The 26,698-nt window shown below is 43.4% G+C and overlaps 2 protein-coding genes across 4 annotated transcripts in view; one reads left to right on the plus strand and one right to left on the minus strand.

The window, feature by feature from the left end:
• LOC119171729 (condensin-2 complex subunit G2) overlaps positions 1 to 704 on the minus strand; it is a 69,697-nt gene extending 68,993 nt beyond the window's left edge. For both annotated transcript variants that reach the window (XM_037422546.2, XM_037422545.2), the window contains exon 1: positions 436 to 704. In XM_037422546.2, coding sequence (XP_037278443.2) covers positions 436 to 489 — 54 coding nt within the window. In that variant the 5' untranslated portion in view covers positions 490 to 704. The remainder of the gene's footprint in view (positions 1 to 435) is intronic.
• Positions 705 to 908: 204 nt separating this feature from the next.
• LOC119171731 (uncharacterized) lies at positions 909 to 21,361 on the plus strand. Of its 2 annotated transcripts, none has more exons than XM_075892330.1 (7): positions 909 to 1,113; positions 2,095 to 2,208; positions 2,838 to 3,034; positions 3,387 to 3,527; positions 4,067 to 4,228; positions 13,304 to 13,530; positions 20,394 to 20,554. In XM_075892330.1, the coding sequence occupies exons 1-7, from the start codon at positions 1,044 to 1,046 to the stop codon at positions 20,446 to 20,448; spliced, it is 966 nt and encodes a 321-aa protein (XP_075748445.1). In that variant the 5' UTR covers positions 909 to 1,043; the 3' UTR covers positions 20,449 to 20,554. The 2 variants fall into 2 exon arrangements, with proteins under 2 accessions (XP_075748445.1, XP_037278449.2); XM_037422552.2 differs by lacking the exon at positions 20,394 to 20,554 and adding an exon at positions 21,147 to 21,361 and having other exon boundaries at positions 911 to 1,113.
• Positions 21,362 to 26,698: the final 5,337 nt, after the last annotated feature.

Genomic DNA, 26,698 nt, shown 5'->3' on the forward strand with positions numbered 1-26,698 from the left:
TCACACGAAAATCGCGCACCAGCTGACACCCATCCCCTTTGCTTGTGCACCATTTAAAAGGTTTGGGATTGTATCAAGCTTCTTAGACCGTCAGACGCAAAACCTTGGCCACTGCCACATCAACGTCCACTGACGAACTGCCGGAAAGCATGCGGCCCACTTTTTAGCGCAGCGACCATTCCGGTTGTGCGCCAACGCGCAAAACACCTTCGACGATAGCAGCGTGCTGAAAATCAAATCATTTTCGTTCCTTGCAACATTTCTTCGAAAAAAGTCTCAACGTAAGACCCACAGCTGACGCGACAGCATCCTCAGAGCACTTCCGCAAACGCTTCTATTCCCGCGCAGCTCAACCTATACACCTAAATTTGGCAAGTGTTCCTAAAGCGCCGTAATACCAGTACTATGCACTGAAAGTACAAAATAGTGACTTACGGAAGACGCGAGCGGCAGTAACTTCTCCAAGGTCGTTGAAGCTGCGGACGCCATCGGCCCAGATTTGAAAACGTACCTCTTGCCAAGACTTGCTCAGGGCAAGACCTGCTAGCCGTACCACTCAGGGCAACAAAATCGCTTGAGTTTGACGCCGTAACCTATGTACGGACGCCAAAACATCGAACGGTGGGCGACGTTACGCAGCTGTTACCGTTGGCTCCGGCGCCAAACTATCCAAACTCCTGCATTTACCTCATTTTACACTAGACCAATCACAGTCACTTTCTACCAAAAGGTAGAATTTTTTTAGTAACAACTACTGTTCTCACTGGCAGCTCTTGAGTGCAAGTGGTATGCAGCGCCACAGCAGCGTATTTAGCGCCATCTATGTCATTTGCGATTGGACGAGCCTCAGCTACGTTTATCCACCGTGGCAGGCAGAGCCAATCAGCAATTTCTGATGTTGCAGGGAGCTCTTTCGCGCGATTTTCATCAAACGGAATGGCTGCTCTTGCTAGTTGATCAGTTACGTGCCGCGTAAGCAGCTGCGGTTTGCGCGCCTTTTTTTCTAACCCACCCGCCGATCGGTGTGAACCGGAGGCGCCAACATGAATCGGGGTGCAAACACCGGGCACACAGTGACTACGAGGTCAGCCTTAAGGGAAATCACTAGAAGCGGTAAGCTGTAGAATAAACGTATTTATATATTTTTTCACCACAGCAGTATTGCGACTTGTTTAGGCGTGGGGGTCATGTTAGCGCCCATCCAAGGGCACGCTAACGCCGTATTGTTCGGTAAGAGTGCTTGCAATTATGGAAACGAGGCACTGTTATTGTCACCGCGCTTAATCCTAAAAGTAAAACAGCCTCATTTCGTGCGTGTGCATTCCGCATTTCCATTGCTGCTGTACCGTTAAGGACTTCGCTTGCAGATGTGATTTGGTCATGCAAACCACGACCTCACACGCAATGTAAACACGCTCCTGTTTCTCGTGTGATCTGCCTGTACGATTTACTTTCGTTGTATATTTCCCGCCGGGATCTCGCGGGTAAAGATAGTGCGAAATCTGTAGGCCTACACGCGGCTTGATCGTTTGCAGCTTGTGTACCCGGTTCGTGGATTCGTAGCTGAAAGTTAATAAAACAGTGTGGTGACAGGAATAGCAGCGTAACGATCGACGATAGTGAGCGGCTTAAGCGAGTTGCTTTTTCGCCACGCAAGTGGGTAGTTTTGCGTTTCGGCATGTGTGGCGTGGCCAAAGCGGGGAACCCCCCCGCCTTCGAAAATTTTATTTCGCTATACACACACGCGGTACACATACAAACGCATGCACGATCATGCATGAAATATGGTTACCCCCACTCCCGAAAAAAACTTGGCTACCCCGGTGTTCCTTTGACCTACAACTAGCTGAACTGGCAAAACCGTGAAAAACTTCTTTATATTCAAGTCAAAGCTGTTATTCGCTGTAGCCTAAAAAATAAAACTATGCGGTGTGCCATAGCTAAACAAGACAACTTCTGTAAGTACAGACAAGCATACAGCCATATCACAATAATTGATGCTCTAAGGTATAGCTCAATGTATCCTAACATCATGAGAACCTAGCTCACAAATGCATGTAGGGAAAAATTAATGACTTCAAATTTTGTTTGCAGCTTATGGTTCACCACCTTCGGTTGGCAACATGGTACACTTTAGTTCTCCGTCCCCGTCTACATCACCTGATGAAGAAGTTGTCCGCAAGCGTGGAAGGCGAATCATACCACCAGGTATGTTGCATAATTTTTCGTACCGATATTGTCAGCACATACCAGCACACAATGACGACACCAACCGCAAGGTGCACAATGCTAAATACATTTTCTGCATTAGGCACATCAATGGCCATGGGATTTGCTTACCTTACAATTAGTGATCACAATGATCGCACCGTTCGCTGGTTACACATAGTAAATAGTGATGCTCTTTTGCTAGAATTGAGAGTTCCATATTTGCCACTATGTGTAGAGCTGGTGTAATATAGGTGGAGTTTGGGGGCCTCCAGTGTGGGTAGTAGCCACCTGTTCAATGATATTGGGCTATGCTTTGAAGAATTGCATATGTGAAGTGTTAACCCTCAATTTTTGTCATTGTCTCTTCAAGTCTTTGTAGTCTTTCGGGTATTATAGTTGTTGTGCCGTTAAACTTCATAGACAGCAACGTCACCCAGGCTCACACAGTTCGAATAGCCGATATTTTAAGCACACACAAGGTAGGGACAAGAGAGGCCACAAGTTAGTGTTCATGCTGAACCCGCTCGTGCATCTACACAAGCTTGCCCGATTTCTTGAGATCTCCTCTTCTGAATCCTAACGCAATCTTTGCACTGCGACATTTTTTTGTCTGTTTCTTTGCTCAGGAAACCAGTTTGCTCTTACTCCCCCTCGCACACCTACAAAGCGTCAGCAGTCTCCAAAAGACAGCTCCAGCTCGGAGCACACCCAAACACCCAGCAAGTCACAGCTGATGATGAGCCCTGTTCGAAGCTCTCCCAGAAAGCGTCTACTCCTTCCTGCCGATATTTCAGAAGCAGTCAATGCATCACCTTCAAAAAAGGTAATGTTTCCCTGCAGTGCATACCTAATGAAAACCAACCAACAATAGAGTCAAGGGGGGTAAAGGAGATGTTATTTGTACTCAAGTTTTCAAAAAAAAGTAGAGAAGACGTAAAGACAACTTGCTGCCAGCGGGGACCACGTCTGCAATCCTTGAATAGCACGCCGGTGTTCTGATGGCGTAGCTATGGTGGCAATCACCCTTCTATTCACTTTATCGGGAATTTCTTCGAATACAAGCCTGGAAGTGTTAGCATACAACATGTCCATTTTCTTGTTCCTGCGATGCATGCTGCGGTAACCTGCGTTCATTGTGTATGCACACTCAGTGAAACTGTTTGTGTTCATCGCAGCTGGTCTCACCTGTGAAACGCCTGAGGCTCCAGTCACGTGAAGCTGAAGCAGAAACTGAAGTAGCCTTGACAGCCTTAACCAGGCCTCAGTTAATAGCCTTACTGAAGGACACTATGGCCCACAGCGCTGCAGCTAAACAGGTAACCCCCTTACATTTCGCCGGTATAAATGGGTCATAGTAAAAAAAAACCCTGGTAATCAAAGTTAATCCCATATTTCTTACTGTGGAATACCTCATAATAATCAGGTTCTGACCATTAAAAACCCCAAAATAAGTGTTTTTTTTGTTGTTATGAAAAATACACAGAAATGAAATTTTCAACAATTATATGCAATGGATTGCATACAGGATGAGATGTAGACAATATGATGAAAACACTGACTGCATAATTACATAGGACTAGCATCACACATTAGTGAAGCACTGCACAGAGGCATAAATGTCAAACTGATAAATGTACACTAGTAACTTTGTGCTCAAGTAAACAGCGATGTGAATGAATCAATTTTAAGAAATTAACAAGGCTGTAGACAGACGAATTTAATTTAGGCTGCATCTTCCAATGTTATCACAGTGGCTAATGAATGGTGCTTTAGTTGCTGCAGTCTTTTATTCATTCTGTTGCCACGCAAGCCTCTGCGTAGTCATGCGAGCAGTCTTTTTTTTTTTTTCTCGCAGATCATTCAGGAGCTTCTGCCCAAGCCCGACCTTGCCCACTCAATGCAGAAGTTAGAGAAGCTACTGCACCAAATCTACAGAGCCTTCCCTCAGAAGCACTGGGGCAACAGCCGTGATGCTTTCTGCTTCCGCAGAGTACAGATCCCCATCGAGACCTTCAAGGTGAGGGCCGTGCAATCTAGCAAACAGTCTTATGGGCCGCTTTAGAAAATTTTCTGATTTATATTAATGCCTACATTTGGCACTCTCTATGAGTTCACTTCAGTGACATCATGTCCACTTTCTTACTAGCCAAGTGCAGTGACCTCTTGTGAAAATAAAGAGGCTAAATGTGGCATCTCTCAGCTAAGTCTGGTAAACGTAAAAGAAAGTGCTCATTCTGGCATGCTATATCAGTTACAGTATCTGGGAAGAATGCACTGTAGTACTATATACAGTGTTAAATGTGTGTTTGGTGGTATGCTTATACTTAAAATCAGCCAGACTTGCTTGGGAAATGCACATTGGGGCAGTCTGATTAGTGTTGAGAACTTATGATACTTAATAATCTTAGCATCGCTGAGGCTAAACGTAAACTTCTATGGCAGAATCTCACCGGCTGAAAAAAGAGCCATAGATTAAAAATGTTTTGTTAATTGTGACTATCACTTGTTCATTTTATGCCGTATCACTGTCCCTTGATCTAGCTGTTTAACTTAATCTACAAATGTAACAGCATCAGAGTACTAAACTGATGTAAAATTTCGTATTTTTCACCTGTTGTGAAGCTAGGCATATCAGTTGGACAGGACGGCTCTTACGGGTCATCAGAAAAAAAATTACGACATATTCACGGGGTGAATGATGATGAATGGGCGAAGCTCCAGAGATTCTGTCTGCGAATCTGTCTGCGAGCGCGCGCTGCTGCCGCCTTGCGCTCTCTCCGCTGTGCAGCCTTAGCCTTATCCATCCGGCGACTCCGAGCGCGCGCCAACAGCGAACGGATTTTATTACAACGCTCCCCCTAGCGTACGTCGCCGCACTAAATCGAACGATTGCCTTCAACCAATGACACGTGCCATATGTGACATCATTCCTATTTTATAAGATCTCGCGTCTTTCATCAACTACAAGTACCGCTTTCTAGTTTATAACATCTTGCATCTTTTCATCATCAGCTACAAGTACCACCATCTAGTAAACACTACAAGAACTAAACGAGAGGTGGCTACATACAGGAGACGGTACCGCCATCTAGTGAACACTGCAAGAACTAAACTAGAGGTGGCTACATACAGGGGACGGTACCGCCATCTAGTGAACACTGCAAGAACTAAACTAGAGGTGGCTACATACAGGGGACGGTACCGCCATCTAGTGAACACTGCAAGAACTAAACTAGAGGTGGCTACATACAGGCTACAGGGGACGCACAGCCCACGCCCTAAGGAGCTTCGCCCCTAATAAAGAGGCTAAATGTGGCATCTCTCAGCTAAGTCTGGCAAACGTAAAAGAAAGTGCTCATTCTGGCATGCTATATCAATTACAGTATCTGGGAAGAATGCACTGTAGTACTATATACAGTGTTAAATGTGTGCTTGGTGGGATGCTTATACTTAAAATTAACCAGACTTGCTTGAAAAATGCACATTGGGGCAGTCTGATTAGTGTTGAGAAATTATGATACTTAATAATCTTAGCATCGCTGAGGCTAAACGTAAACTTCTATGGCAGAATCTCACCGGCTGAAAAAAGAGCCATAGATTAAAATTTTTCCGTAGTGTGTATTATTCTAGTACAGCACTCAAGAGAGAAAAACATATTAAGCCACCAGCATATATCTTTCATAGAAGGGACACAGTTTGAAAGTTTACTTGCTTCACTTTAAAGGTGATGCCTTGCAATATGTATTTTTGCACCGAACCACTAGGGACTGGAACGTTCCTTCATTAGATATTGTATGCATGGTGTCAAATGGTTATTTTACTTCACTTTGTGTTCATATTAAATAGAAATTTGTGTAGCTATTCTTCAGTGTATGAACGAAATGGTGATGCCACTAACTAAAGGAAAGGTAGTAGTACAGCCATACTTCAGTTTGACATAAAAAGATTGCCTTTATTATGATATGCAGTGTTATGAAATGCATCAATATCGAGAAAGCAGCAGCAGTGATTGAGCTAATGAGGAAGAAATGAACCACTGTGTCCAAAAATTGCTATTCAAGATTGCTCTGCCGAAATATGTAATTTGTAGGTACGTGCGAATATTCGAACTTTCGATCATTTTTCTGATAGTGTTTGCAATTTGATTCGCAATGGAATTCAACTATTCGAAGTAGTCGAACTTAGTAAGACAAATACAGTTCGCATTTGATTGGCAGTGGCCCCTTTAGATTTTTAATAGGCTTCACCCCATGACACTTGCGTTGCGGCTAAGCTGCCTCTCAGGCGATGCACTATGCCATTACAGTAGCACCTTCGTATTGTTTTATGCGCTTCACCACATCACACTCTGGTATTGCGGCAAAGAGGCCTTTATTGGGGCTTTGCTATGGTCGTAGTCGGATCGACTCACGACAGCTCTGGTTCGGACCTACGCGGCAGAGGTGGGGGGGAGGATTTAATTAATGTCATTTCAGACTAGAAATTCGGAAAAATCGCATGAACACTTTCAGCATCCGAAATTTCAGATCTTTTTATATATTAACGACTACAGGGGTAGATCAGCAACTCTGAATTTGAAGGGGGCACGCCCTTGTCCACCAAATCAGTTGGGTCTCGTCTCTACAGAAGTTGAAGAAGGGAGAGGTGGAGGAAGTCGCGTCTTTTTCTTTCACATGTAAAGTGCTGTGACACCATGTTGGTTGCAATAAATCATCTAAATAATATCACTTCAGCATCTGCATTGCCTCATCCTTGATAAGTTGCCCCGCCCGATAAAGCTGTATCATCCACAACTGTTTCTTTAATAAATAATGCAATAGCGAACATATATATATATATATGTGTGTCATTGACACTGCACGCAATTTACTGTGTGCGCACTAATTCTGTTGCTTTGCTATGTTCAGTGCTAACTCGTTTACATGTAATTTTCTGTGCATTCTTGCTCATTGTGTCTATGTATTTGTTATTCATGCCTTTTTATGAGTGAAATTTGCTCATTCTGTATTTACAAAAGAGCGTTGCATTGACTCATGTTTTTCAATGTTTGTGAGTTAAAGCTCTTCCGCATTTTTTTTTTCCTGGTCCGCTGTATTTGTTATAGGCCCCTATTGATGTTTTCTTGTATTGGAAAATGTTATATATGTGTATGCAACCAACTCCTGCCTACGACTTCTCGTAGAAGTCGGCAGTATTGGATAAGAAAACATCTAGCGAAACGCCATCCATCCAGCACTTCACTAACCTAGCCAAAAGTAACGCTTCTGTTTTATCGAATAAGAATGTGCTAAGGGATCATCTGCAACCTACTTTCTCTAATTTTATTTCAAAGTATACGAGAAATATTACAGAAGTATTTGATAACTACTTAAAAAATTATTCTATTCGACTGGCACCGAGAATTTTTCTACTTGCTCAGCTGTAGTCATTTGAGCTTCACGGGGATCCCGTGATATTGATTGATTAAACTGTAAAATTCCTGTAAACCACTTGGATCAACCCAATGTTTGAACAGGCACTATAAAGAAAACTAAGAACATTTCCAAATTACCACATTTGCTGCGAAAAAATGCGGGTGGCGACACTACCTTGAAATTACTGCACCGAACTCCGTAAAGTCATGTATTTTGACGGTGTCTGGTTTTGACAGTCCTAAATATTTACTGATTAGTAAAAATGAGGTACATTTTCTGGGGCATGGAGCACAAAACTAACATGTCAAGTTTCAGGAAGTTTCATGGAGCAAATGTTGTCAAAATGCGAAAAATATGGTTTGAAATCTGCGATTTCAGTGCAAGATTTAAAAATGAAACTTTGACCTTCTTTATTTTGCAAGAACATAGGCTTGGGCATGTTGGTCATTCATGTTTCACTTTTCAATGCATAAAAGAAGAAAAATTAAAAGTGCTATGTTTGCATCACTTTTTCTCTATTCCTTCGTGCATGCATTAAGGAGCGAAATTTCATTTTCTCCTGTATGATGGTGAAGTTAATGACATTTGAGATCTCAGAGTACAATTTATTAATCTAAGCCAATTCATCGTTGCACATTAGAGTGTCTTAAGATATTTACCTTATGTAAATATTTAAGCTCTAACAGAATGGCTGCTTAAGGGGAGATGCGGGTCGAAAAACGCGAATTTTTTTCAAAATTACCATTTTTTTTTTCGCCTGTTTTGATGAAATTAGTACCTCTCCTGTTATGAAAAAAAATATTACAGGTCGAGACCTAACTGGAAATGCTTTAAAATTGCATCTAAAGAGCACAAGGTGCCTATTAATGGCCGAAAGTGTGCAGTCTTTGAGCACCTTGCCGCCGATAATGCGCCGCCGCTCGCCATTGTTGATCGCATGAGTCGAAGATTCGAGCCTCACTCTTCAAATACCAAGTTTATCTCGGTGATGCAGCGCAAGACATAATAAAAAGAAGCACTCTTCTGCATGTTTTTCGAGCGCTGCGACAGGCTTATCGCATGGTACGAATTGGGGACCGCCATTGGCTCTGCGCGCCTGTATGTGCTGTGAAACCTATTTGCGGGGTCTATGTCTTGTCGAGCAGCGCAGCTGAACAATGCTTTTCTCGTGTAATTATCTCCGTTGTGAATGAAAAAAGGCATTGCTCGCAAGTGAAAGCCGTTGTGCGGCGCGCTCTGTAGGAATAGGCTACGAGCAGCTAGTCCGATTTGCGGCAGTTGTTGGCTTGCAAAAGCCAATGCATCAAAGCCATTCACACGCGTCAGCCGAAAAATTCGTGATGCGGCAATGGATGACGTTAGCGCCAATTTTGAGAGGCCGAAAGAGCTCGCAGTGAGAGAACTTAGCAAGGACGACATTACCATTATGTACGACAATATGTGGCACAAACATGGCTGCAAAATGGCATGACACTGGACTTAGTTTGGATTTTGCAGTCCTGTCAAACTTCTTTCTAGCTTGCAGTTGGCACAAGGCTCTGCCAGATGGAGCGGTAGTTTGGCAAGCGTTTTATGGCCCTGTCTGTGAGCGAAATGCCTGTGAGGAGTCGGCTCGAAAACGCCGAGAAGGACAAACTCATGGTGCTGGCGTATTTTAGTCGCAGTGGCCTCTACAAGAAGGATTGTTCTTTATGGTGTGCAAATTTCATCTGATTTAATATCTTTCATAAATAAAAACTCAATTTCAACATTAAAACTCGTCTTTCTCGAAACACAAATTTTGCCATTTTTTTCAATGTGCCCCTCCTTTTACGGGTACGTCTAGTGCTTGTATCTGCCTGAAATTTCGCCCAATTTTTTTTCCAAAGTATGGCGAATGCAATTATCTAGTTTAAATTTTAATATTTTATTGTATAATAAAAAATGGTATGTATACCTTTACTAGGGTAGGTGAAATATGCACTTATTACGTCTATTATTTTTCACGCATATTACATATTCTGTATGTGCTTCCTAATTAGGTATTTGCACTTTACACTTTATTTGAAGCATTATGAACTATGAATGGTAAAAAATTACAGAATTTTAGAGATGAAAAGAGGGTGCGGGGGGGGGGGGCGCAAAGGGGTTAAAGTGTTCACTTTGTCATGTTGCAGAGCTAAAAGTGTGTAACTTGAAAGAAAACTAATTATATATTTGAAATCAGCATAAAAAGTTCCATAAACAGCTCAAGTTTTATTGCTCTAGGGCGAATATTAAAGAAAAAGTGTCTTCGAGTAGCATCTCCCCTTAAATTGAACTGCCTTTGATATGATTGGCTTAGTACTCGTATTCTGCACCTTGTTCATCTTTCAGTAAAGAAAGCTCTTGTTAGATTGAACATATTGTCCTTGTTCGTTCAGGTTGCATTTAAAAAATTGGCCCCGTATCTGCATGTTTCACTGCAAATGTCGTCAAAAGACCATAGTTTTGGATTCGGAGAGAGTGATCGAAACGTTTATTTGATGTCCTGCACAAAAAATCGCTGAATTGTATTCTAAAGGCACTGCATTAGAGAGTCTCGATCCGTGCAGAAAAGGCGAAGGAGCGCATCAAGCAGTTATCTTCGAAAACAAAGGAAGGCGTGTGCGCCCGTCTTGGAAGCGATAAGGTTGTATGTGTTTTCGAGGTCGCTTGGCCCAGAACCCCGCAGAAAAGAGGCAAGCCCAACCAGGAACCTTCTTTATTGACTGGAACCCGGGCTGCAACTGCCCACTTCCAGCCGCTGCCACATGCCAATCCGCGCACACCCGATTATCGTCCGCCGATCAGCGCGCTCGCAGTGGCCGCTCCCATACTGCCCCCTCCCCTTCGGCAAAAAAGGAGAGAGGGACCAATGCAGTAGCAGTTAACCCTGGACACGACGGACCACACGTGGCGCACAAACCCACATGCCGGCACAGTCCTTACACAACTCGCTGTAAGATCTCATGGTCTGCAAGACGCGGGAACTGCTGATTCGCGCAGCGAAGGCGACCTTGCCCCGTCCGAAATGGGGGCACACTGGACTTGCTGAAGTTGACGACTGCAGTAAGGTTGATGACGGGAAGAAGACGCTTCGGGTATAGATACGGTAATGATGAATCAACGGGCCCAAAGAAATCAAAATAGACTCCCTGGCGCTGACGTTGCGAGACTGTGCTGTTGTTGTAGCATACCATTCGCTGTGTCTTGTCTTGCCATGGTATCTGCCCGGACCATTCTTTTCAGGGTGGCGGCCACTCCCCACATGGTAGTCTGCATACGCTGGCAAGAAAGCTTGGCTGTCTGTGTGCCTTCGGTGGTCACCCTTTGGCTTTCCCTGATATAGTATCTAGGCAGCAGCTCCGATCTGGTCAAAAGGATTGTTTTAAATAGAGACTGTTCCTTGCAGAGTCTCAGCTCTGTCAAACCTCGCAGCTATGTTATCTGAAGCTTCTACGATGGCTTTCCCGTCAACCACGACCTTTACATCGTCGGCGTCTACACATTCCATTTCTTTGTTTCATTCGACTTGTTGCAGCGTGTCGTCGCCGTTGTCGTAATACTCGACTTCACCATCACTGGCTACTTTCCAGTTTTCAGTGGTCTCTTCCTTTACGCCACCTTCTCCTCCGATGTTCTCCTCGACCTCCTCAACACCCTCTTCACCATCACGCTTCCCGACCTCCTCTTTAGAACGCCGACACCCTTCGGCCTCTTCCTCAACGATCTCCTCCTCCACTTCCGTGAGCTCTCCACCGTTTGCCTTCTCCGCACCTACCTTCGTCGGCGCACCCTTCGTTGTCCTCCAGAACCACCTCATAGCCCACCTCTTCAGAGTCCACAGCGCCGCCCAGGTTCTCTTCAGTGTCTTTCTGGTACTTGTCTGCTGCCTCCCCATCAAGCTGCCCCACGTAATGGTGACTTTTTCTGTTCCTCTTTTTTCCGTTTCCTCTTTTTCTACTTCGCCTTCTGAATCTCCCCATTGGCATCGTTGACTACTCCTAAATCTGCAACGTCGCCGCGTTGTGCTTGGCAATTTTGTAAGATGCTTGGCAACTTTGTAACTGTTTGCCATAATTTGTTGTTATTTTCATTTGTTCGTATTTATTTTTCTTATATTGTTGAAGTGCTTTACATCTGAATAGTGGTTCTTGCTGGGCCTCGGTGAGCCGCCTTGGTCGTAACGGGACTTTTTAACCTTGTTATGGGTAGTGGCACCCTGGTTGGCAGACGATGCGCCGCCGCCGCGTCTCTTGTGTCGCGGTGCCACCCCATCGGACGAGGTCACCACGCCTTCCATGGCTTGCACAGGTAGCGGGATGTCTATGTAAGAACAGAAGTACTAACACGCTGCAGCTCGTCGGGAGGTTGTGGCTCATAGCGCTAGTCCCGAAAGGCGACCTTCTCAACTTTCCGAGCATAGCGCGCGAGCACCTTGAGGGAAGGAGTGGCCCAACAGTTGTCGCTGAAACCGGAGGTGGCATCACCGCATAACGTGGGAGACCTCAACGGTATTGGGAGCAGTGGGTCCGCCCGAGGGAAAAGCTCCTACATGGCACGAACATAATCGCGCAGACCCTCCTTTGGATGTTGTGTTCGGGCGTCGAGCTCACGCCGGATACGGTAGTCGTAGGCGACCGACAGGAACTCTTCCCGGAATGCCGCGGCGTACTGGTTCCAGGACTGGAAGGGAGGTTGAAGACGCTGCCATCATTCTGTGGCACCGCACAGGGCAACTGGTAGGACTCGCTGGAGCACGTTGGACTCTGAGAAGGCGCTAACAACCGAGTATACGAAAAGGTCGTCAATGAAATCGATGACCGATTCCTTTGCGTCTTGGCCAGAAAAGGTGGGCACAGTCAGCGTCATCAGGGCCATGGCTGCGGACTGCCTCGATGTCCGTGGCCCAGGGGCAGGGTTCTTACAGTTGGCCGCCAAAGGTAGGGGATTTCGAGGTCGCTCGATCCAGAAATCCCGCAGGGATAATGTGGAGCCCGACCAGGAACCTTCTTTATTAACAGGGACCCGGGTCGCAACTGCCAGTCACTGCCACGTGCCATTCCGCGCACACCCAATCATCGTCCTCCTCTTCTACCTCCGATCAGCGCGCTCGTGGTGGCCCCTCCCATAAGGTGTAGAATGCAAAGCAACGACGGGCATGTGCCACCACCTTGTCGTCTTAGCAAAGCGTTGGAAACACTTCCCTTTTTGAGCATCGTGTTGCATTGTCAACGCAGCCTGATCAACGCTACGGTCCTGAGAATTACTTATGTATGCCTTCTCTAGTATAAAGACACACATGCAAAATATTGACATGTTGTTGTGGTGCCTCAGATATGCACGATAATTGCTTTTTATTTGGCAATCGCACAAGTATGAATTCTGAAACTTGAGCAGTATTGTTGGGCGCTGCGGATGGGGTTGGCCGTTTGGGGTATCGTTACGGCAGACAAACGGTCAGACAGACAGACCAATACTTTTGCGTCAAAGTACCCCAAGAAAGACTATAGTCTTTAAAAATGTGTACTTTATTCAGGTTTTTGCTTACATGGCTCAAATTCAATATTGTATGATGTAACAGTAACTGTCATGGAATGGGTGTTGCGGTCAATGAAAGATCTTCAGGGCCAGCATGTTCAAAGAGGTTAACATTGATGCCTGTGCCCCTATTGCAGCACAAGTGTCTGCAGCGTGGCCAGCAGTTGTGCCAGGCTGAGCAGTGGAGCTCCCTGCTGGAATATGCACAGCAGGCATGGAATTTCGTGTGCAAAATGCCAGATTGGCAAGACAACAGTCACAACAAGGCCAAGCTGGTATGCCTACGAACCCTCGCCGCACACTGCTCGACAGCACTGAAGAAAGTGTCCCTGGACCAGCGGCAGCTGCAGGCACTGATTGCCAGGTACTGCGCCTTCCCTTCTTCCTGCATGCAATACCATTATATTGTTGCACTCGGAAATGACTCTAGACCTACTACGGTCGCTTAGGCTAGGCGCGGTGGCTGCATTTTCGATGGAGGCTAACATGTTTGAGGCCCATGTACAGCAGACTCTCAGTAAACAGAAATCTGTTAAACGGAACTATTTTTTTTTTATTTTTTTTTTATTTGAGATTTATTTATTTTTTCTGTACGTGCAACAGAAAAAAAACGAAGCAAAAGCAAAAGGCTACATAGCCTGACGGAGGCTTTTGCTCCGAAATACAGTCTGGCAAAATAAAATAAAAAAACTAAAATTAACATGTCATACACAACTTAGCTGAATTAGAGAACATCATTATATACAGATACAATTTGCAAATTATGATCACACATGTAACCATTACAAATATAAAGAAAGAACAGGACAGTAAATAGTAATGAAATACCTAAAAAACATCGCAATATATACAATAGGTGAGGTAAGGAAAGCATCAGGAGACACATACATTCCTAAAAAACAACAACAAAAGGACACAAATAGTGTACTCTAAGCAATTGGGACACAGAAAGTAATAAATAATCCAAATTTCTGTATTAAGTGTATTCAATACAATTATAAAGAAGAAATTCCTTGAACTTATTTTTGGAAGTTTTCTTATTTAGGTCAAGTACGTCACCCAGTTTGTTGAGGAGACTCGGTATTTGGTAATCAATATGTTGTTGACCATAGGTTGTTCTAGTTTTCGGTGTTCTTATACTATGTGTACGGAGATAGTACTCAGCACATCGAGAAGAATCGTACATGGGGTATAGTTTATTATTTTGGATATACAATAATAACTTATAATAATATATTTGGTTTGCTTGTAATATGAGATATTTAGGGAATAACGGACGTGCGCTAAGACCTTGTGGCATACCGTAATATCCCTCGAATAGTCTTAGTACCCTCTTTTGTAGTGTAAGTAATGTTTTATAGTTTTGAGCCGTCGTTGTTCCCCAACATAAGACACAATAACTTAGCCTGGAATATATCAGTGTATAATATAACGCTTTCTTTAGCCAAAGTGGTAATAACGGACATAGTTTGTACATACATCCAACGCTTCTACTTAGATCTGCTGCCAATTTATTTATATGTTCATTCCAGGAAAGGTCTTCCTGGAACCACACACCCAAGAATTTCTGTACCTTGACTTGTTCTAAAGTCTGACCCTCAAAGGAGATACTTAGACTTATATTCCGTGGCTTATTAATGGGTGCAAACAATATATATTTAGTTTTACTCGCGTTTAGCCGCAACTTATTTAGTTTAATCCAGGAAGACAACTTATTTAGATATGTGTTTACAGACTTTTCAAGTTGAGAGATCGATGAACCAGCAAAAAATATATTAGTGTCGTCCGCATACATGATTAACTTAGGAGAATCCGGAATGCTACACAAGTTATTTACATAGACTATAAACAACAGAGGACCAAGTATCGATCCTTGTGGAACACCTTTGTTGACCCTCGCACGGGGAGATGTCTCTTGATTAATAGCGACATACTGATAGCGGTCTGTTAGGTAATTTTGAATTAACGTATTGGCAACGCCACGGACACCGTAGTTATTAAGTTTTTCTAGAAGAACACTGTGATGCACGGTGTCGAATGCTTTGCGGAAGTCAACAAAAAGACCAAGAGTATATAGCTTTTTCTCAAAATTGGTTAGTATCTCGTTTTTAATATTGAGTAATGCAAGCTCGGTGGATTTACATTTTTGAAAGCCAAATTGGGCATCACTTATTACATTGTACTTCGCAAAAAATTTTTGTAATCTAATATTAATAGCGCTTTCAAAAACTTTTGACAGAATCGGAAGTACCGATATCGGTCGGTAGTTTCCAATCTCTTGGTCATTACCACCCTTGAAAACCGGACATACGCGAGCTATTTTTAATTCATCGGGAAATACGCCGGTAACAAGAGTTAAATTAATAATATGTGACAACGCAGGTGATATAACATCAGCGACGTATTTTATTGGTACAGCTTTAATATCATCGTAACCTGCTGCACAATGGTTTTTTATCTTTGTTATTAATTCTTCGGTTTCATGACATGAGATAGTGTGCAGAACTATAGAGTTAGATAAGCGACGGTCATTTACAGGCAGTTGTGTATCCTCGTCATACCCCGCATCATCGAAATCACAACTTTTTATGAAGTAATTATTCATTGCCGTTGCCACCTCTTGGTTACCAAGGCCACTAGAGTTTTCCAAAACCCTAGGAATGTGGCTTTGTTTTATTTGACCAGAAAGATTTCTAACCTCGCTCCAAATTTTGCTAGGATTATCACTTATTCTACTAAATAAATTCTCATAATACCTGAATTTAGCACGCCTTATTTCACCATTTAGATGGTTTCTGTATTTTTTGAACTCGCTGAGTAATTTGATATCTCGTGTCTTTATAAACGCATGGTACATGTTGTTCTTCTTTGTAATTTTTTTAAATAGCGCATTACTTATCCAAGGTTTTCTAATTTTCTGGCGTTTTGCGTTCTTTACAGACACCGGGAAAGCTTCATCATAACATTTCATGAGTTTATTAATGAATAGCTTGTATGCCAAGTTAGCATCCCTTTCTTGTAACACGTGGTTCCAGTCTGTTGCAATAACACGATACCGGAAGATTCCAAGCGTGTCAGCGTTGATCTGACGAGACCGTACTTTTTTATTGCTTTTGCAAGTACCATTGGAAGAAGGAATGGTGCAAAAGATCGGTAGATGATCGCTTATATCTACTGCCAGCGATCCAGCAACGCAAGACGTTGGGAGTGTGTTCGTCAAACATATATCAAGAAGTGTCGCAGTCTCTGCAGTTAGGCGGGTTGCCTTAGAAATTACGTTATTACAGGCAAAAGAATTTGCCAGCGCTATTAACTGCCGTGAAGTTGCATCCTGAGAGAGCATATCGATGTTTACATCGCCCATTATCACAAATGGAAAGCCAGTAGGACATAAGTACTCAAAAACGTCTTCAATGAATGAAATGAACTTTGTTTTACACCCCGAGGGTGGTCTGTAAACGATCACAGCGAATGCTTTTTCTAAGCGAACCATGAGGCACTCTACAACTTCATTAACCAGGGAAAATTGGGGGACAACTTCATGCTTTAATGATTGTTTGACGTAAATAGCCACTCCACCACCTCTACCAACGGGACGCACTATGCCATTGTAAGTGTAGTTCTCGAAATATGGTGGATCTTCGCCTACAGTTAGCCAGGTTTCAGAGAACAGCAACAAGTCAAAGCTAAATGTAAGGGAGCTAAATATACTGAGGATCTTATCTGTCTTGTGGCGTATGCTGCGTGTGTTTAAATGAAAAACCTTTATGCACCTGCGCGCAGCCCCAAGAAGACCATTCGCAGAACTGCTATCATGATAGCCATCACTAGGTATTGCTGTATCGGTGCTCATCTTAAACGAACGTATATCAGTTTGTGCAAAAAAAATGTTCACTCTGTGGCAGTTCCGCCCCCTTCCACGGTCATCTTGGCAAGATCATCTGCGTTTCTTATCTTTAGTATAGGCGAGGTTTCGTTTCTACGAGCAAATATCTTGCCCCCCGATGTCCAGACAAATTTCCAACGCAGTTCCTTCTTTCTCTGAATAGCTGATCCAAGAAGCTGTTTTCCGTGTTTCGTCAAGTGCTCATTGACATATACTGCAGAAGACGTCTGGCTGCCCAGGTCCTTGCTGTCAATTCTAATTTTCTTTGACTTGCTTAGAATGGCAAGCTTCTTTGTCCTGCGCACAAATCGGACTACTATATTAGTTTGGTCATGACGAGCAGTCGGTACTCTGTGACAGATATCGACGTCATCTGAAGTTATTTCTTCTTGAATGGCACCACAGATTTTCTTAACCGCATCAAGGGGTTCAACATCAGATGGGACACCCTTAATTTCCAGATTATTTGAGCGCTGGTAAGTTTCGACCTCCTCTATTCTACGATGTAGTCTGTCATTTTCAGCTTTGAGCTCTTGGTTTTCTTTTATTACAGATTGAATATCTGCTCTGAGTTCTTTCACTTCGTTCAAAGCATCTTTTATATCTCGAAGTTCCTTTCTTAGTTCTCGTCGTAAGTCTTCGATTGCTTTAGCAGTATCGCGTGCATCCTTCGACATGGTTAGCCAACACAAATGCGTTCACTTGCAAACGATGACACAGGAACAGTACGTCCGGCAGCAGTGCACAAATCGCAAAAAAAAAATAAATAAATGCTGTTGAATACAACAGACAAATTCTCACCTGAAACAGGCGTAGATTTAGTAAGCGATGCCAATGTGCACTGCTGCCGGACTGTAGGCGACGACTTTCTTGCAGCGTCTTTTATAGCAGCGGTGAACCGTCGCCCTCTGGTGATGCGCTGCTTTCGTCGTCGACAAGCAAACACGCCCCGCTTCGCCTGGGCCAGAGTATCAGGCTGCGTCAATGATGCATCGGTCGTAGGCGTATCTGAAACAGGCGTAGATTTAGTAAGCGATGCCAATGTGCACTGCTGCCGGACTGTAGGCGACGACTTTCTTGCAGCGTCTTTTATAGCAGCGGTGAACCGTCGCCCTTTGGTGATGCGCTGCTTTCGTCGTCGACAAGCAAACACGCCCCGCTTCGCCTGGGCCAGAGTATCAGGCTGCGTCAATGATGCATCGGTCGTAGGCGTATCTGAAACAGGCGTAGATTTAGTAAGCGATGCCAATGTGCACTGCTGCCGGACTGATTTCCTCGAATATGCTTGGTTCCGGGCTTGTTTTCTGCACTTATGTTCACCTCTCAGTAAACTGAACTCCTGTTAAATGGAACATATTTCCCCGGTCCCTTCAGGTTTCGTTTACCGAGAGTATACTGTACTTAGGTTTAGGTGCACGTTAAAAAAACCCAGGTGGTCAAAATTTCCGAAGCCCTCCACTACTGCATCTCTGATAATCATAACATGGTCTTGGGACGTTAAACCCCAGATATTATTATTACTGTGGTAGCATAGCCGCTGTGGCATCATGCGACTAGGAATGAGGCTCCCTTCCCGGCCACAGCGGCTACATTGCGATGAGGGTGAAATGCAAAACAGTGCCTAACAAAAAATAAGCTGTGGAATCAATGAAATTTTTTCTGTGCATGATGTGATTCATAAACATCTCTGTTTTGACACATAAAAATCAGAAATTAACGTGAATCTTTAAATATTATTTACGATTTTGTGGTCAGCAGTGGAATTAACCACACATTGATTGTGTCTCGAAGACGCATGAAAAGGGGGCGTGGCAACAATAACTATTTTTTTACTCATGGGGATAAATGGATTAAATTTGGCTTGCAGGTATGGTTTGTTATGCTGATATCATAACTGAAACCTGTTTTAGACAATCTATTATAATCTGTGACTTTTATAGCTTAATAGAGTCTTATTGTCATCCCTAAATCAATGAGACAGAAGTTCCAAGATTTTTCCATGATCATATTCACCAGGATCCACCCTGTGCTGTAAAACTGCTGCCGATTTTTAAATGTCAATTAAACAATTGTCTTGCAAACTTATGTAAAAGCAATAAGAAAAAATTTGTGCAGTATCGTACATGGCTTTACAGTGCTCATCAGTCTTTCAGTATAGAATTGTGAAAAACATATTGTATTGATTTGGCGTGAAATGACACAGTAAGGATTGACAGCAACTATATACTAAAAATTGGCGCGGCGAGTGAACAGAGTTAAAACCTATAAAAAAATAAAGCTGCCTCATTATTCATTGGTGGAATACGACACTTATTGAATGCAAGATTTGTGGTACTGCAGCTCAAACTTTTTGATAGTTTTTGTTGAAAGCATACCAGCAAAGTGCTGTTTTCTCAAATTCTACTGCATATTTAGCACTGATATTTCACCGAAATACAAGAGGGTCTGAGGACCATGAGAAAAAAAATATCAAAAAATTTAAAATTAAACTAAATACTTACCATTCCCATTGCCCCAGCCTTCATTCACAGCTAGCTTGACCAATGTTGGCAGATTGTCAAACTTCCAGAAGACTACATATTGTCCAGCTGACTACAAACTCAACCGACCTAAAAGTGTGCCAGCTAGAAAAGTTGTGCTCGTAAATTCCGGAAATGGAGCATACCTTCTGAGCCATTTTGAGTTACCATGTTAAAGTGAGTTTCAGGTCGAGTCCAAGTAATGTGATTTTGGGTTGTAATGAACATAGTGTCGTATGAGGGTGTTTCTTCAGTTCCTGAAGGTTAATACAGTTGCCACTGTATAAACAGTCAAGTTGACTGACATGTGGAGTTAGGATGTTGCACAACCTGCTGGAGAGACTAAAAATGCAATGCAATAAAGTCAGTCTGGGTAAGCTGGTACACGACGCTTAAGCATAAACTGGTCATCCAGACTGAGAAGAGAGAAAAACGACACTAGTCGACACCAGACAAAACCAGTCGTGCGTGGCAGTGCTACTCTCTTATCTACCGCCATCTTGACTGGCAAAAGAAATGGGAATTCTGCTCTCTGCATTTTCAGAAGTGGTTTTCAGTTTAAAAAAATCATTGCAGCTCTAGCTGTTCTAGGTCAAAAGATGTCACTGCGGCAAGCTAAGCGACACAAGAACATTTCAGATTCAACTCATACTCATTACATCTAAACTGCAGATCAAACATTGATCTTACAAGACTTCAGGTAAACTTTACATGTGAATGGACACCTGCAGATTCCAATAACAAAGGAACTCCTTTTCTATGATTTTTTGGTTTTCACAAGCCATGTCCCGTTTACATAATCTTTTCCGTCATCATCAGCAGCAGCCTAATTACGCCTGCTGCGGGGCAAAGGCCTCTGCGGAGGCAGTACTACTGAGACAGCTCCAAACTGGATTGCTACAGAGCCCAGCACGGATGCACCGCATGTTTCACGAGACATACCCGAGCAACAGGGGCAAGGTCTGCCGGAGGGAGACGACAGATCACACGCGCATCTTGTGGGACTGCATCAAACACCCAGAGTAAGCAAGATCAAGAACAATCCTTTCGCGGCTCGAGGCGGCCGTGAAAAGCTACGACCAGGAGGAACAGCTCTGGGCCGTCCCGCAGGTCCTCGGGGCACTCGAAAGACAGGGACCCAGCAAGCTGGCAAGGGCGAGCGGAGACCCGCGCCGAGTTACAGCAACACCAAAACGACGTAGGCCCCCGTCGGGGTGCGCGAGCGCCCAACTGCAGGCACAAATAAAGTTTATTCAATCCAATCCCATGTTTCGCCGAACCCGGTACAGTGTTTTCTGCTGCCATATTATACCTGCAAACCCAATTTCATCTGCCCGCCTAAATTTCTGTCTCCCTCTCAAGCATTTGCCTTCTCTTGGAATCCAGTCGGTTACCCTTAATGACCAGCGGTTATCTTGCCGCACGATGTACCCAGCTCATGTCACTTCTTCAAATGAAGAAATTTTTTTCGTGTGTTCTGAGAGTTTTTTCCCATAACAGTATTCTGTTCATGTAGTTATGTTCACACTCTTGACAACAGATGCTTACGCATGAATACCTCTTGCACATGCACAGGTTGAAAGAGATGAAGAATGACAGCCCCTGCATCACATCCCCGCTCAAACTGGCCGAAGCGCAGCTCGAGCAGTGCCTTCAGTGATGGTGGCGACAAGCCGATAAAGAAATGCAGACAACTCTTTTATGCTGGTTTTAACTTTTATTGTCATCAATATCATTGTTTCTCTCTTTTACTTATATACACAATAAAAATCGTGGGCCTTTTTTGGTCACTTTCTGTCTCCCTCTAGTCGTTCACTTTTGAAAGTGTGTGAGCTTGCAGTCATATGCGCGCGAACAAGAACGCGCGCGCCCCCTTCCCCTTTAAATAAAAAAGAACAAAAACAAAAGAAACACCTTTCTCGTCGATTTTTTTTTTCCTTCGCATTTTTTCTTTACAAAATCAACCCGTCCCATATGAATTTTTTTTTAGTGCTTGCCAACAAGCAATGCTAGACTAGATTCTCCCATACACGAAAAAATACAGGAGCAAAAAAAAAAGTTGGAGTGAAATGCATGTAACACTTCAAAAAAATACTTGCATGAAACAATGGTTGCAGAAGTAGAAGAAAAAATAATACACTGAAAAAAAAAGTCGCCGCTTTTTTGACGGAGAAAAAGCTGCTTGGTTGTCGGATTGCGCACACTGCATAGACACAGAAAATAGAACAAAAAAACAACTAAGGACTGCTACACTGCTTTCTACACTTATTCAAACACTAATAAACTTCTTTCTTTGTTGACGAACAACTTCATGTGGTTCGCTTTTTTTTTTTCCAAAAAGACACACACACAAGCGCTTGCAAGCTTTTCCATGCTGCCTTGCCATTGGAAACAAGCGAAGAAACTGAACATTCTCCGAGAGAGTACGACAAGCAGCGGAGAGAAACTAAGAAAAAAAAGCAACTGCAAGGTTATGGTGATAACATGTGCCATAGTGTGTATCCACAATATGTACGCGTGTGAAGGGGGACAACATTTCAGTATCGCGGGAAAGGCCGTGATTCCAAGGAGCTCGTGGTTATACAGCGAAAAAAGTTTTCCCTTGCCCACCGCTATGGCAGTGGGAGGACGTGACGTGGCAGTGTAGCATCAGAAACTGATGCCGATTTTTTTTTTTTTATTTAGAAAGAAAAAATGAGGAAGAGGCAATGTGATGTTTTTATTCCTTCCCCAGGGAACCACAGCTTTCTCTACACATGAAAAAAAATAATAAATCTTTACACATGAACACGGCAGCGAAATGAATGACAATATTATGAAAGCAAATCCGAAGAGACAACTATTGAGACATTTTTTTTAAACAAATGTATCGTCCTTTTTGTTTATGGGCTGTGTTCCGGTTCGAAGTCTTAACTACAGCACACATTCAAGTCAGCGTTTCTCTTTCCCTCCTTTCGAGTCCAATGAGCAGCCCCACCAGTTCACGCAGACTGCAGAGATAGCAAGACATTTAATATGTTTCTGTTCGTAGCATGCAATCCATGTCCCTATAAAATGGCCGCTACATTCTCATTACGTCAGTGGGCTGAGTAGCAATAGGGCCAAATAAAAACAAGCATGAATTGAACCCAGCCAACACAAGTGAAATGCATGTAATGCCTAAATGAGTGCAACAGCTTTTCTGTCTTTTCATGGTAAGAAAGAGCACAAATTCAGAGTTACGAAGACGGCAACTCTGAATTAGTGCTCAATGCACAACTTTCAAAGAGTTCAGAGAGCCAGACATTCATACTGCAAAGCTTAAAGCTTTCACAGAAACCTTCAGAGCTCATTTCGTATAAAAGTGGGCTCGGTAGCGATTAGCAATGCAACTTATTCAATGTATTCAATTTTTGCTGAGAAACAAAATTGTGAGTAATAAAAGTTACCTTGCATGTTGTCACGCAATCATGAGATCTTCCTTTGCATACTTTTTTTTAACCAATGACAATTTTGTTTTCCTGCATCGGTGTTTATAGTCTTTGAGGCGCATATCAGTCAGGAGTATGGATGTGGCACTATTTGATTTCAGCAAAGCCCACATGAAAGTCCTGGAGCAGCTGTGCAGTGGTGTTGGTGAAAATGTGCAGCTTTCACAGGTGGCAGAATTGTCACCAAGAACAGCCAGCGAATGGCAGCAAAAAGCTGGTGAATAACTGCCCAGAAGTTGCCAAAACAGGATTTTGATACTGTCTAGTCAAGGCTAGTGTCCCTTTTTTTCTCAGTAAATATTGCTTACAAAGCACCAACAAAGCATAAGCTAAAAAGTTTCGTAAACGTTTGCTAGGCCAGGGTAGTCCAAATATGAAAAAAAATACATAGAAGTACATAACATTACACTCGTACATGGTCTCGCAATTTTTTCAATGCTAGACATACATTAACCCTTCTCATTACCTACCTATTACCACAAGGTTGAGAGAAATAGCTTCTAAGGAGTATTTCATTACTTAACTGTCATATAATTGCTTCTCAGCAGATCTTCGAGACCAGTTCCGTTACTCTGTATAAAAGGATAACGTAGCTTTACGTCCATGTGCTGCGATTCCGGAAATAGATACACCTCAGTCTTTAAGGTACATTGTGGACAGCTACAATTTCTGGCCATGTCTCGGGCAGCTACGTTCAATGTTCAGTGGTGCAGTCCAGTGAACAGCCTACACAGCTTACCAGCAGCCTACGGTGAATCGGAACACAGCCCAAAACAATGTCTCTTTACTCCAAGTACTACTTGAGAAAGGAGAAAAACAAGCAGTCAATTCTTCTGCACACACTCTTTGCCAACCGACAATCCCCCGGGTGGCATCTGCAATGCATCTTGTCTTGTGTCGGTATGCAGTAATATGTATATTTATATATATATTCATATATATATCAATGGCACTATTTACACTGCATGAAATCATCAGGTAGGACAGAGAAGTCAGTCGGCAATCGATCGAGCATGTGTGAAAGAGAAGGATTGAAAATCGGAGGTTGCACCGCTACTGGCCTCTTGAAGATGCAAAACAACAAAAGGCGCGAGTGTGCAGATTCCGTGTACACAGTTATGGGGGCCGACACATCTGTTGCAGCCAGGGAACACACCCCCATGTTCCTCTTCGTTGCACAAAACTGTTGCATTACTTCGAGGAAAAAAAAAAAAGAATGACAGCGGCCCCTCGAAGTGCCACCTGGGTCATCTCGTACAGACATTGCCAAATTGGCTTATCAGACGAGCAGCAAGTGTGTGGTTTCCACAGAAACATCTCAGTACCAATGACTCATACAGCTAGCTGCTCTATTCTTAATTCTTACCAATGGCCTTGCCTATCGAAAGCCTTACTAATCGGATTTCAACCCTGCCTATTGTTGAACACTGCACAGGCCAACGGTTATTTTTGCATGTTATGTTGGTTATGCTCGCTTTCTGCTGGTTAAAGAGTCTCATCAAGTTTTCAAACTTCAGGTTTGAGTTACCTTTAGACCAAGCCTTACAATTTCTGGTGCATGAATACAATTTGCAATGAGACGTGGTGAGGTGGCCTTCAACATTGAAGTGCAGTTATAGCACAGCGTTTTTTGTTGTTGTTTTTCTCGTGCTCCTCTTCGTTCTAGTGCTAACCAACTCCTCGCTAGTGGCAGTGAAGAATCTACAGGAAACAGCACACTTGTGCTCATGATACTTCTAGCATCTCGGATCTGTACTTGCTGTGAAAGGCAGTTTTACAAGCACACAACCTCCACACGCCAAGCGTACAGTTCCCAAACCTACAAGCAAACCTCTCGGGAAAATAGCGAGTGATAAAACATGAATTCACTCAAAGTTTTCTTACTAGAAGATCCCCCTAAGTTCCCTAAAGAAACAACAATCATTAAATGGTAAGGCCAGTATCTTTTTCTGACGTAATTTGACCCAGATTGCTCATCGCAGCTGTCCATGAATTTCGAATATACTCGCAAGCAATTTTATCTGCAAAATTTTTTTTTACAAAACTGCAGTTGTGAGGGCACAGTCAAAGTAGAAAAAAAAAGTACCGAGCAAGCCTCACACTGATGGAGCGATTTTTAAAAATTTCTCTCTAGCTTTTCGTAAGTAGTAAAGAACAAGCACAGTGCTGCCAGCAAAAGAGAGACCGGCTAGGGTAGGAGAAAAAACAACAGGCAGAAAAAAAGCAAAATAAATATCCCAGCATTTTTTTTCCAACATTTCCTGCTCTGCCACCTGCTTCCATGCACTACTCAATTTTTTTTTTAATCTTATTTCGGCAACCAATTTCATGGGGAGAGGGGGAAGGGTAGCGCACAGCATATTTATATATTTATATAGTGTATGTATAATATTTATAGCTATGTACAGTAAGATACAGCATGTCTTGACCATGGCGCGCCTTCTCAAGTGATGTGCAGGCGATGTACAGGTAGTATAAATTATTTTTTTTTTTCTCTCCAGTCTCCGCAAGAGCAGCCAGTTGGGGCCCCTCCTCCTCTAACTCTCGCCACAACACTCTTGGATTTTTTTTCCTCTCTCCCTCGAGGTGTCCGGCGGTGAGAAGAGGGCATTGGGGCACACTTCTGTCTATGTACAGGTGACAATGCACAAACAACACCCTTTTCCCTTTCCAGCTAGCTATGTACACTGCCACACACCCCACCAACCCCACGATCTCCTACAAAGGGGGCTAACGATTCTAGTGCTCCCACACTGCGAACATCCTACAGCCCAAGCCGGTCGAAGGACATTCAACGAGAGGAATGCCTACTGAACGGTGTGTGGCACAACAACCATGTCCACCATATCCCTGGATGTTGCATTGTGAGGAACTGTTGCAGAGTTCTTCGGTGAAAAGGTGCCCTTTCTACAAGTGCCGCTATTAAGAGAGAGCTGGCTGGTGAACCTGCCTACTTCCTTGCAATCGCAAGACACCATGACAACCACTTGGCAAAGAATAATTTGAAACCATACCATAATCCATGTGACCTCATCAGATTTAGGGAAATGAAGGAAGTGCCCAAAATTTGTTTTTTTAGGAGTCAGTTAAATAAGGAACAAAAGCGAATTAGGAACCATCTTATCTCTAGTGGTAAAATGGAGCTGAATTTCTAATTTACCCATAGTTTTGGGCCCTGCATTCGCTTAAATTAGCTTCTTTCATGAGACACACCTATACCATAACGCTTAAAAATTTTCTCCTCATATTAAGTGGAAAAAAAATGCCACGTGTCAAAGGTAAAAACTGCACATGAGCACTAACGGTGCCGTCAGTTTAGCACGCACCAGGAAGCATTGTGAGGCTGCTAGTGTATAATGCTAAAGCCTACTAGGGTGACCTCGGTACGAATTTTAGAGAACACCCTCACAGCTTGTGGACATGCAAGGAATTTTCAGGTCAAGTCCGCAAAAAGGGACCCACCACAGGTGCTCCAGAGTCAAAATTATTAGTCGTTGCTTGTTTGCTAGGCACGTAATCTTCTTTCGCTGCCACATCGCACGAAATGAGCTTGGCGTCCTTTGTACCACCACCACGGCGAATGCTGCTGCCGAGCGGCTGTGCCAAAATCTGCAAGACAGCTACGACCAGGAGCCCACTTGCCACCTAATTTGCTGC

Source organism: Rhipicephalus microplus, chromosome 4, assembly GCF_043290135.1.
Source record: "Rhipicephalus microplus isolate Deutch F79 chromosome 4, USDA_Rmic, whole genome shotgun sequence".
NCBI classification, from domain to species: Eukaryota; Metazoa; Arthropoda; class Arachnida; order Ixodida; family Ixodidae; genus Rhipicephalus; species Rhipicephalus microplus.

What these genes read in the sequence shown, in the direction of transcription:
- LOC119171731 (XM_037422552.2), top strand. Translation starts at nt 1,044, where the DNA reads ATGAATCGGGGTGCAAACACCGGGCACACAGTGACTACGAGGTCAGCC. An exon ending in ACAGCGCTGCAGCTAAACAG is followed by an intron (nt 3,528 to 4,066) that starts GTAACCCCCTTA and finishes TTTTTCTCGCAG; the next exon opens with ATCATTCAGGAGCTTCTGCC. An exon ending in TCCCCATCGAGACCTTCAAG is followed by an intron (nt 4,229 to 13,303) that starts GTGAGGGCCGTG and finishes CCCCTATTGCAG; the next exon opens with CACAAGTGTCTGCAGCGTGG.